The sequence below is a fragment of the Arachis hypogaea genome, chromosome 16, assembly GCF_003086295.3.
Source record: "Arachis hypogaea cultivar Tifrunner chromosome 16, arahy.Tifrunner.gnm2.J5K5, whole genome shotgun sequence".
In the NCBI taxonomy this organism is placed as follows: Eukaryota; Viridiplantae; Streptophyta; class Magnoliopsida; order Fabales; family Fabaceae; genus Arachis; species Arachis hypogaea.
Window position 1 is genome coordinate 75,212,892 of NC_092051.1, and position 12,688 is coordinate 75,225,579.

The 12,688-nt window shown below is 41.6% G+C and overlaps 1 protein-coding gene and 1 non-coding gene across 2 annotated transcripts; both read left to right on the top strand.

The window, feature by feature from the left end:
- Positions 1 to 1,453: 1,453 nt before the first annotated feature.
- On the top strand, positions 1,454 to 2,068 carry LOC140180138 (uncharacterized). The gene is made up of 2 exons (XM_072220548.1): positions 1,454 to 1,570; positions 1,649 to 2,068. The coding sequence occupies exons 1-2, from the start codon at positions 1,454 to 1,456 to the stop codon at positions 2,066 to 2,068; spliced, it is 537 nt and encodes a 178-aa protein (XP_072076649.1).
- Positions 2,069 to 12,308: 10,240 nt separating this feature from the next.
- On the top strand, positions 12,309 to 12,412 carry LOC112761554 (small nucleolar RNA R71). The gene has a single exon (XR_003181944.1). It is a non-coding gene; the product is annotated as a small nucleolar RNA R71 (small nucleolar RNA).
- The last annotated feature ends 276 nt before the right edge of the window (positions 12,413 to 12,688 follow it).

Here is a 12,688-nt window from a genome sequence, read left to right on the forward strand (position 1 = left end):
CTCCCAACACCCAATTTCCGTGTTTCATTTTGGCAATTTAGAATTCTAATCATTTACATTCTAGGTTTTACGTTCTTGCAATTTACATTTCTGCTATTTACATTTCAGTTCTTCTTTCTTGCACTTTAAGTTTCTGCTATTTACACTTCCAGTCATTTAATTCATTCTCTTTTACTTTCAGTCATTTAAATTTCCTGTCATCTATATTTTTGCACTTTAATTCCATGCTGAATATATCAAGAAATTACAAATTATCCGCCTAACTAGAACACCATTTAACTAAAATTGCTTAATCTACTAATCCTCGTGGGATCGATCTCACCCTAAGTGATTTTTATTACTTGATACGACCTGGCATACTTGCCGGTAGTTAATATGTGAAATTTTAATTTTACATATCAATAGGCCAAACGAGGAGAAAATGGCGTTCATAACGCCAGGAGGCACATATTGCTATAGGGTAATGCCGTTTGGACTAAAGAAAGCAGGAGCTACTTATCAAAGGCTGATGAATAAAGTTCTAGGCAACCTTATCTGGAGGTCGTTAGAAGTGTACGTGGACGACATACTGGTGAAGATCACCCATTCAGAGGAGCTCGTGACCGACCTAGAGACCGTGTTCGCATCCCATCGGCGACACAATATGAGGCGTAATCCCTTTAAGTGTGCTTTCGCTACGGAGGCCGGGAAGTTCTTGGGTTTCATGATAACCCAGAGGGGGGTCGAATCCAACACTGAGAAGTGGGAAGCGATCCTGCGAATGACGAGCCCGGGATGCATCAAGGACGTGCAGAGACTGGCTGGAAGACTCACGGCCCTGTCCTGGTTTCTCGGTGCATCAGTGGCCAGAGCCCTCCCATTTTTCAACTTGATGAAAAAAGGAATAGTTTTCGAGGGGACCCCGGCGTTTGAGGAGGCCTTCAACCACTTCAAGAGAGTACTCTCGGCACCTCTAGTCCTCAGCAAACCCAAGGAGGGTGAGACACTATTCTTGTATTTGGCAGTAACAGACAAGGCCTTGGTGGCCGTCTTGGTATGAGAAGAGGGGAAAGCCCAACAGCCGATCTACTTTGTTAGTAAAGCGCCACAAGGGGCCGAGTTGAGGTACATTAAATTGGAAAAGCTAGCATATACGCTCTTAACCTTGTCCCGAAGGATGCGGCAATACTTCCAAGGACACCGAATAATCGTCAGAACGGATCACGCGATTTGCCAAGTCTTGCAGAAGCCCGACCTCGCGGGAAAGACGATGACCTGGGCAATCGAACTATCTCAGTATGACCTACAGTACGAACCTAGACATGCAATCAAGGCCCAGGCAATGGCTGATTTCTTAGTAAAAGTGACGGGAGACCCACACGAAATTCCGAACACGCGGTGAAAACTCCATGTGGACGTAGCTTCCTACCAGAAGTTTGGAGGAACGGGAATAATCCTAGAGAGCCTGACTGGAATGGTATATGAGCAGTCCATTAAGTTCGAGTTCCCCATATCCAACAACCAAGCAGAATACGAAGCCTTCGTCGGTGGGATACTCTTAGCAAAGGAAGTCGGAGCAACTAGGGTGGAGGTGTGCAGCGACTCCCAGGTCGTCACCTCCTAAATTAATGGGACGTATCAAGCGAGGGACTCCCTACTGCAAAAATAGCTGGAAAGGGTCAAAAGGCTAAGCAAAGAATTCGATGAGGTCGTGGTGCAACACGTCCCCAGAGAGAGGAACACCCGAGCTGACCTCCTGTCAAAACTTGCTAGTATGAAGCGAGAAGCGGGGAACCAATCCTTAATACAAGGTTTACTGAAAGAACTAACGGTCATGCTGCATTTAACCCAAACAGCCGACATCCCCTCATGGATGGATCCAGTCACCGTTTTTCTGGAAAAAGGAAAGCTCCCTGATAACGACAAGGTTACGAAGTCGCTAAGGAAGGAAGCGGCCAAATACGTTATAGTCCAAGGACAGCTGTTCAAGAGGGGATTGAACCAGCCTTTGCTGAAATGCCTACGTCCCGAACAAATGAACTACGTATTAACAGAAGTCCACGAGTGGTGTTGCGGCCACCACGTCTAAGGGAGGGCCTTAGCCCGGAATCTTGTCAGGGCCGGCTACTTTTGGCCCTCAATGATGTTAGACTCCCAAGAGTTCGTAAAGAAATGTAGGAAGTTCAAGGAAAACACCAATTTCCACAATGCCCCAGCAACATAACTGAGTCTACTGATGGCCTCCCGACCCTTCTCTCAGTGGAGGATCGACCTATCGGGACCCTTGATGCAAGGAAACTTGTCTCTCAACAAATTTCCCTTGGGCAAGTATACCAAATTATCTTCAAGTAAAAACTCACAATAGAGTGAGGTCGAATCCCACAGGCATTGATTGGTCAAGCAACTTTAATTAGAGGAATGTTCTAGTTGAGTAATTGTAGGAAGTTAAATGGCGGGAGAGTAAATAACAGAAAATGTAAGTGCTAGAAATAAATGGCGGAATGTAAATGGCATAAAGTAAATTGCAGAATCTTAAATGGGGATTTGGGGAGATGAGTAGAAAAGTAAATGGCAGAAAATAAAGAGAATGTGTAAGATCAGAAATGGGGGATTCATTGGGCTTAGGAGATGTTGCATTCTCTGGATCAAGTTCATTCTCATATCTTTTCCAATCAATGCATTCATTGATTTCCTTGGCAACCCAAACTCTCTAAGCTTGAACAATTGCCCAATTCCTTGATTTAATTGCTCATGGGAAGAGATAAAGTATGGTCACTGATTATACCATATATATTTCCAAATCAAAGTGTTGGTAGGATTATATGTCACTATATCTATCCAAACCCCAATTTGGTCCAACATGAGAAAGTAATTCTAGCATGATCTCCTCATCCCTTTTCCAAGGCTCAGAGGAGATCTAATTATAGAAAGTTTCTTTTCCAAGACAACTAACCAATTGGATTAAGATCGAAAGCTTTCTAGTAAAATCAAGAGAAAAGAAAGAAGAAGAAGAATGAAAACTATAATTGATCCATCAAATTACAACAGAGCTCCCTAACCCAATAAAAAGGGGTTTAGTTGTTCATAGCTCTGGAAATGGAAGATGATAGAGAAGAGTACATTCTAAAACTAGAAGTTGCAGAGAAAGTAAAATATATAGAGTGTAGTTCTAAAGTTCCCGATCTACATTTTAATTCAAAACTATCCCTATATATACTACTCTTCAGATCTTCTAGTTAGCTCTTCAAGTCTTGGATATGGGCCCTTGATCTTTAGTTGAAGAAGTTACAGTCTTTAGTGGGCTTAGCTTTGCTTGCAAAGAAAGTGTGAGTTAGGCATGATGGGAAGTTAGTTAGGACGTTAGTGGCGTTAACGTTAAGTGTAAACTTGGGTTCGAGAGCGTTAGTGACGATAACTTTGTCACTAACATTCCAAACTAGTTGATCCACGTTAACTTCAACGTTAGTGGTACTAACATAACCACTAACATAGCTTCTTAGCCCTTTGCAAACGTTATTGGCACTCACCTTTACCAATAACATTGCTCTTTGTCCCTCTCTTTCACGTTAATGGTCCACGTTAGTATAACTAACGTGGCCCTTAACGTGGGCATGCCAAGGCTCGAGAGCATTAGTGACACTTACCTTTGTCACTAACGCTTCAGAACACCCCTTCCTTCTACTTTAGTGCTTCACATTAATGGCATTAACGTGACCACTAACGTGGGTGTATTTGCCATTTCCAACGTTAGTGACAAAGGTGAGTGTCACTAACATTGGCCTATCATTCATTGCTCTATGTTACCCTTGACCACTAACGTATGCAATTTAGGCTTGGTCTAGCGTTAGTGACAAAGGTCAGTGTCACTAACGTTTGCGACTTCCTCTTTTCTCCACGTTAGAGCCCACGTTAATTAGATTAACGTGGCTTAGTGTGGCATTTTGGAACGTTAGTGGTCTTCACTTTCACCACTAACGTTGGAGCTCCTCCTTTCTTCCACGTTAGTTCCCACGTTAGTGCACCTAACGTGGCAACTAACGTGGGTTATGATGGCATTCGAAGGCGTTATTGGTGGTTACTTTACCACTAACGTTGCAAGCTCACTCCCATTCCATGTTAGTGGTCACGTTAGTGAAGCTAACGTGACTGATAACGTGGTTCTTCTTTGCTTCCTTTGTCCTGAAATCAAACAAACAAGGTGCATCAAAGCTTTGTTTTAAGTCATGAGATCATGCATCATCCATACTATCATTCAACTCATGCATAATTCTCATGAAATCATGTAAAGTTCACAATGTTTGCTTGAATCAAGATTTAAGTGTATATTCATCCAAAACTTGCTTATTTACTAAGAAAATGCATGAAACTATCCTAAAATAGTAAAGAAAAAGGTCAGTGAAACTGGCCAAAATGTCATGGCATCACAACACCAAACTTAAAGCTTGCTTGTCACTAAGCAAGTACTGAAACATAAGAATGATAAATGAAAGAACAAGAGAAACAAGTTCTTATTATAAAAGTAAAGTTCTTGGTTTATAGGGTTTCATGCATAGCAACTTAGGTTCATTCCTTTACTGGTTTTCAGGTCCTTATCATGCTCTTGAATACTTGCTTGATTGCATCCTATGAGATCTTTATTCCTTGATCTCCCCCTTCTTTTCAGGGTTTATTGTATTCTTAGGCTAAGTGCTTTGTGAGTGGGCAACTCTTTAAAATAAGCTTTCAGCCAACACTCCCGAACCAGTTGGTTCAAGGTGCTAGGTGTTGAAACACCCCTAAAGACTTACTCCCTCAAGTCTCTCTCCCCCAAACATGCACACCACAGGCATATGGTTTGTTATTTTCTTTCCTTGAGGCCTTGGTGTCCAGTACCTCTTTGGGTTACTAAGTGTTCTGTGGCAAGGTTGCTCTTGATAGTGGATTTTCAGTTGATAATCCCGGGTTAGTTACCACAAGTTATCAAGTGATGAAGCACTCCTGAGAACTTATTCATCCAAGCAGATCCTTGGCATAGGAACACCACAGACACATCCCTCAAGATTTAAACCCTTGGTGCCTAGCCTTATTTCTTATTCTTTTTCTTTCCTTTTTCCAACTTTCACCGTTCTTTTTTTTCCTTATTGGGACCTTATTTTGTTTTTTAACTAGTCTCATAGGATGTGCTTCAAGCATAGGATTCAGAACATGTAGTTTCCTGTATACCTTGTTGGTGGACCAACTTAGCTAACCAATTACTACACCACAAACATTAAGAACTTAATCCACAAGATGAATCCCACTATGGTTTTTCATAACCTTTTCTTTTATTTAGCTTAAAGAACAAGCATACATTTAAGCAGGATGAAATTAAAAGCAGGGAACTTAGACTAGCACTGATGAGTGGATAATTCATACGCTTTTTGGCATTGTTTTTAGTATGTTTTTAGTATATTTTAGTTAGTATTTATTATGTTTTTATTAGTTTTTAAATAAAAATCACTTTTCTGGACTTTACTATGAGTTTGTGTGTTTTTCTATGATTTCAGGTATTTTCTAGCTAAAATTGAGGGACCTGAGCAAAAATCTGATTCAGAGGCTGAAAAAGGACTGCAGATGCTGTTGGATTCTGACCTCCCTGCACTCAAAGTGGATTTTCTGGAGCTAAAGAAGCCCAATTGGTGCGCTCTCAATTGCGTTGGAATGTAGACATCCTGGCTTTCCAGCAATATATAATAGTTCATACTTTGCCCAAGATTTGATGGCCCAAACAGGCGTTCTAAGTCAGCTCAAGAATTCTGGCGTTTAACTCTAGAACTGGCACAAAAGCTGGAGTTAAACGCCCAAACTGGCATAAAAACTGGTGTTTAACTCCAGGAAATGTCTCTACACATGAAAGCTTCAATGCTCAGCCCAAGCACACACCAAGTGGGCCCCGGAAGTGGATTTTTACAATAAACACCCTAGCTTACTCATTTTTGTAACCCTAGGTCACTAGTTTACTATAAATACTACTTTCAGTGATTCATCTTGTACCTCATGACATTCTACATGTTTCATATTGTATCTTCTACGGTATGAGTTTCTAAACCCCATTGTTGGGGGTGAGGAGCTCTGCTGTTCTTCATGAATTAATGCAATTACTACTATTTTCCATTCTATCACGCTTGCTTCTATTCTAAGATATTCATTCGTACTTCAACCTAATGAATGTGATGATCCGTGACACTCATCATCATTGTCACCTATGAACGCATGCCTGACAACCACCTCCGTTCTACCTTAGATTGAATGCATATCTCTTAGCCTCATGATTCAGATCAGAGTCTTCATGGTATAAGCTAGAATTATTGGCGGCCATTCCTGAGATCCGGAACGTCTAAACCTTGTCTGTGGTATTCTGAGTAGGATCAGGGAAGGGATGGCTGTGACGAGCTTCAAACTCGCGATTGTTGGGCGTGTGACAGACGCAAAAGGATCAATGGATCCTATTCCGACATGATCGAGAACCGACAGATGATTAGCCGTGCGGTGACAGTGCATTTGGAACATTTTCACTGAGAGGACGGGATGTAGCCATTGACAACGGTGATGCCCAACATAAAGCTTGCCATGGAAGGAGTCTTGCGTGCATGAAGAAGAAGACAGTAGGAAAGCAGAGGTTCAGAAGACAAAGCATCTCCAAAGCCTCAATCTGTTCTTCATTACTACATAACAAGTATTTATTTCATGTTCTTTTACTTTTTACAATTAAATCTGAGAATTATGGATATCCTGACTAAGAGTTACAAGATAACCATAGCTAGCTTCAAGCCGACAATCTCCGTGGGATCGACCCTTACTCACGTAAGGTATTACTTGGACGACCCGGTGCACTTGCTGGTTAGTTGTGCGGAGTTACAAAAGTGTGATTGTAATTTCGTGCACCAAGCACACATATGACAAAAGCAAAGAAAACAAACACTAAATTCTAGTGACTTAAGCTAAAGAATACTATCAATAGGGGCACATTCAGACTTCCAATTTAAACATTCCACAGCAGATGGAATTAAGTAACAACACAACCTCCTGGTGGTAACTTCTATCTCTCCCTTTGTTGTCATCATCCATAGCTTTTGCATCCTTCTTTGTCTCCTTGGATGATGGTGCATTGTTTTTCCAAGAGCTTGATTGAGTTCCTGCAAAGTTATTAGAAGTTTGTTGTTCCCAAAGCACTTGAGAAATAGTTAGCATGCATGTATGCTTGTGAATTTCTGAACTTAATTTGGTGTGTGAACACCAAACTTAGTTCCTTGCCTAATGCAACAGATCGAATACATGCAGAGAACCTCACGTGCTTTTATTAAGAAAATGACTATGAACTAGAAACTAAACTATTGTTAAGTACTTTCACTGATTGGTTGGAGCTAGTAACTTGTCATTGAAGGGGTGTAGTATGATTCTAACTGAAATCTTTGGTGGAACACCAAACTTAGAATTACACATTCACCCTTGGATTGTTTTGGTGTGCAACATCAAACTTAGCTCCTCACAATACAGGGAGAACTACTTGTAACCTTTATTTAAATAATTATGAAAAGAAAACTACCTTAGGTTGGGTTGCCTCCCAACGAAGCACTCTTTTAGCGTCGCTAGCTCGACGATTTCTCCATTGGTTGAGATGATACTTCATTTTAGGGCTCTCCCCCATGTTGCCCATGTAGTGTTTGAGCCTTTGTCCGTTCACAGTGAAAGTCCTCTTTGAGCTTTCCTCCATGATCTCTATGTGTCCATAAGGTGAGACCTTTGTGACAAGAAAGGGTCCGGACCACCTTGATTTGAGTTTCCCAAGGAAAAGTCTCAATTTGGAGTTGTAGAGGAGAACTTGCTGTCCTTTTTCAAAGCTCCTGGGTGTCAGATTGAGGTCGTGCCTTCTCTTCACGTTTTCCTTATAGATCTTGGCGTTTTCATAGGCTTGAGATCTAAACTCCTCCAGTTCCTGCAGCTGCAAGACTCTTTTTTTCACCAGCTGCAATGCTGTCAAAATTTAGTAGCTTGAGAGCCCAGAGGGCTTTGTGTTCCAGCTCCAATGGTAAATGACAGGCCTTTCCATACACCAGTTAATATGGGGACATCCCAATTGGCGTTTTGAATGCTGTCCTGTATGCCCAAAGAGCATCATCTAGCTTCTTTGACCAGTCATTTCTTGATGCTCCCACAGTCTTTTCCAGGTTCTTTTCTAGCTCCATGTTGGATATCTCAGTTTGCCCACTTGTTTGGGGGTGGTAAGGTGTGGCAACCTTGTGTTTTACCCTGTATCTTAGGAGAAGAGCTTCTAGTGGTCTGTTGCAAAAATGGCTCCCTCCATCACTGATGAGAGCTCGTGGGACTCCGAACCGGCTAAAGACATTCTTTCTGAGGAAATTCATGTCCACCTTGTTGTCATTTGTTGGGGTTGCAATAGCTTCTACCCACTTGGATACGTAATCCACCGCCACCAAGATATATTTGTTTGAATATGAGGTTGGAAAGGGACCCGTGAAATCGATTCCCCACACATCAAATAGTTCCAGCTCTACAATGAAATTCTTTGGCATCTAATTTCTTTTGGGTAAGTTTCCAGCTCTTTGGCATTCATTGCATTTCTTCACTAGTTCTTTGGCATCCTTGAAAAAGGTGGGCCAAAAAAATCCACTTTGTAGCACCTTGGCTATAGTTCTTTCCCCTTTAAAGTGGCCTCCATAGCACGAGCCATGGCAGTTCCATAAGACCTCTCGTCCCTCTTCCTCTGAAATGCATCTTCTAAGGATTCCATCCGAACACTACTTGAAGAAGTATGGCTCATCCCAGATGAAATATTTAGCATCATTAATGAGTTTTCTTTTTTGATATTTATTGATCTCTGGAGGCAAATCCCCAGTTGCCTTGAAATTGGCAATGTCTGCAAACTAGGGTGCTCTGTGAACCATCATTAACAGCTCATCTGGAAAGAACTCATTTGCACTTGCTTCATGTGTTTCACCTTTATCATGAGGGATTTTGAATAGGTGATCTGCTACCTTATTCTCCACTCCTTTCTTGTCTCTAATCTCAATATTAAATTCCTGCAACAACAAGATCCATCTTATCAGTCTTAGTTTTGATTTCTGTGTGGCAAACAAATATTTAAGTGCTGTGTAATCTGTGAAAACAATCACTTTGGAACCAATGAGGTATGATCTAAACTTGTCAAATGCAAAAACTATTGTCAGTAATTCCTTTTCAGTAGTGGTATAATTTCTTTGAGTGTCATTGAGGACCTTGCTGGCATAGTATATGACATGAACCAAATTATCTTTCCTTTGTCCTAACACTGCCCCAACTACGAAATCAGATGCATCACACATCAGTTCGAATGGTAAGTTCCAATCAGGAGGGGTAATGATAGGGGCTGAGGACAATTTCTTTTTCAAGTTTTTGAATGCTAGCATGTACTTCTCATCAAAGATAAATGGTATATCAGATAAAAGGAGATTGCTTAAGGGCTTGGCTATCTTTGAAAAAGCTTTAATAAATCTTCTGTAAAAGCCAGCATGCCCTAAAAAGCCCCTAATTGCCTTGACATCACTTGGTGGGGGTAATTTTTCAATGAGTTCCACCTTAGCTCTGTCTACCTCAATGCCTTGGTTAAAAACTTTATGTCCAAGGACTATTCCTTCCGTCACCATAAAGTGGCATTTTTCCCAATTCAAGACCAGATTGGTCTCTTGACATCTTTTTAATACCAAGGCAAGGTGATTTAGGCAATTAGGAAAGGAATCCCCGAATACTGAAAAGTCATCCATAAAGACTTCAAAGAATTTCTCTATCATATCTGAGAAGATAGAAAGCATGCAGCGTTGAAACCTTGCAGGGGCATTACATAGCCCAAATGGCATGCGCCTGTATGCAAACACTCCATATGGGCAAGTAAATGACATTTTCTCCTAGTCTCTTCGATCAACCACTATTTGATTATATCCTGAATAACCATCTAAAAAACAATAATATGTGTGTCCTGCAAGTCTTTCCAGCATCTGATCCATGAAGGGGAGTGTGAAGTGGTCTTTTCTTGTAGCTTCATTGAGTTTTCTGTAGTCAATGCACATCCTCCATCCTGTGACTGTTCTTGTACGGATGAGTTCGTTCCTTTCATTGGGTACTACAGTGATTCCTCCTTTCTTGGGGACCACTTGGACGGCGCTGACCCATGGGCTATCCGAAATTGGGTAGATTACCCCTCCCTACCACAGCTTCATGACTTCCTTCTGTACCACTTCTTTCATGGCTGGATTCAGCCTCCTCTGGGGTTGAATGGAGGGTCTGGCATCATCTTCCAACAGTATCTTATGCATGCATATGGCCAAACTGATTCCCTTCAAGTCAGCGAGGGTCCATCCAATGGCATCCTTATGCTTTTGCAATACTTGGAGTAGTTCCTCCTCTTGTTCTTGGCTGAAGGCTGAGTTTATGATCACTGGATAACTTTCATTCTCTCCTAAATATGCATATTTGAGAGTGGGCGGCAGTGCCTTTAGTTCAAGTTTGGGTGCCTCTTTTCTTTCATTTTTCTCCTCTAGTGTGCCCTGAACATAAACCTCAGCTGTTGCAGCCTCTTCGCTTGATGCTAATTCCTCTTCTTCTGTTAAACCCTCAAGTTCTTCCTCTTCAAAATTCTCTTGTACTACATCTTCCAGTGAATCCAACCTCATACATTCTCCCAATGAGTCTTGTGGGTAACTCATAGCCTTGAACACATTGAATATCATTTTTTCATTATATAGTCTAAGGGTAAGTTCACCCTTTTGGACATCGATGATAGCTCCAGCAGTGGCTAGGAATGGTCTCCCCAGGATGATAGAGGTCTTGGCTCCTTCCTCCATATCCCACACTACAAAGTTTGTTGGGAAGATAAAGTCTCCTACCTTCACCAACAAGTCTTCTACTATTTCGTGGGGAAACTTGAATGATCGGTCTGCCAGTTGTAGAGCCATTTTTGTTGGTTTGGCCTCCTCATTTTTATCACCAACATCAGATTTATGCTGGCTCCTAAATCACATAACGCCTTTTCCACTGTAATTTCCCCTGTAATACAAGGAATCTGGAAGCTCCCAGGATCCTTCAATTTCTGGGGTAATTTATGCTGAATGATCGCACTACATTCTTCGGTTAGTACCACAGTCTCGTTGTTCTTCCAGCTTCTCTTCTTGGTCATCAACTCCTTCAAGAACTTGGCATTGAGTGGCATTTTCTCTATTACTTCAGCAAAAGGTATGTTAATCTGTAATTTTTTGAAGATTTCTAAAAATCTTGAGAATTGGCTATCATCCCCTTTTTTCTTCAATTGCTGAGGGTATGGGACTTTTGGAACGTATGGCTTCAGCACTTCTCCTTCTTGATGTGAATTGGGAGAGGGAACTTAAACTTCATCTTGTTCCTTTTTCTTTTCATCCGAGTTCTTCTCTTGTGGTTTCTTGGAGGTCTCCTTCAATTCCTTTCCACTTCGGAGGGTGATAGCCTGACACTCCTCCCTTGGGGTTGAATTAGTGTTGCTGCAAATGTTGTGGCTAGGAACTTGCTTGAATAGGTAGCAAATTTATGTTTCGAGTTTCTTGATAGCAGCATCTTGATTCTGCATATTGGATCACACTTCTTCCCAGAACATTTTACTGTCTTGGATTTCCTTGCATATTCCTTCAAGTAGAGTCTCAATTCTGGAGAGTCTATCTTCGGATGGTGATGGTGGGTTGAGGTTGGAGGGGTGAGAAGGGCCATTTTGGTTTTGATATGGATGTTGAGAGGTATTGTTGGGTGGGTGCTGATATGATCTCTGTGTAGAGTGTTGGTGAGTTGCATTGTGGTTGGGGTTGTGACGTCTGTGATCTTGGCTGTGATCTTGTTGATTTCCCCACCTAAAGTTTGGGTGGTTCTACCAGCCAGGATTGTAAGTTTTGGATTATGGATCATGGGTTTGCCGAGGTCAGTTCCCAATATAGTTGGCTTGTTCCTGATCACCCTCTTCCTCTGCATTCACTTCTTCTTGAGCTACTGATGAGGTGGTGACTGCTGCAACTTGGTTTCTTTCCATCTTCTTGGTAAGGTCAGCCAGCTGCTTGGTGATCATCTTGTTTTAAGCCAGCAGCACATCCATATTATTTAGCTCCATTACTCCTTGAGTAATGCCTCTTTCAGAAGCATAGAAGTAGTCATTCTCAGCTACAGTCTCGATGACATATATGGCTTCTTCAATGGTCTTCTTCTTGTTCAGAGATCCCCCAGATGAGTGGTCCTCTGCCTTCTTTGATTCATAAGAAAGACCCTCATAGAAGATGTGTAGTTGTACCCATTCATTGAACATGTATGGCAGGCACCTTCTTGTTAAGTCCTTAAACCTCTCCCATGCTTCATAGAGAGTTTCACCATCTTGTTGCTTGAAGGTTTGTACCTCAGCTCACAACCTGTTGATTCTTTGAGGAGGGTAGAATCTCGCCAAGAATTTGTTCACAACATCTTCCCAGGTTGTTAAACTCTCGTTCAGGAAGGATTCTAGCCATTTAGATGCTTTATCCTTGAATAAGAAGGGGAACAGAAGCAGTCTATAAGTGTCAGGATGAACACCATTCGACTTCACAGTATCACATATCCTTAGAAAAGTGGTTAGATGTTGATTGGGGTTTTCTTGTGTGCTTCCTCCGAATGCACAATTGTTCTGAACGACAGTGATGAGTTGGGGCTT

Coding starts and splice junctions, on each gene's coding strand:
- LOC140180138 (XM_072220548.1), top strand. CDS start 1,454: ATGGTATATGAGCAGTCCATTAAGTTCGAGTTCCCCATATCCAACAAC. Junction 1,571..1,648: donor TCGGAGCAACTAGGGTGGAG/GTGTGCAGCGAC, acceptor CTGCAAAAATAG/CTGGAAAGGGTCAAAAGGCT.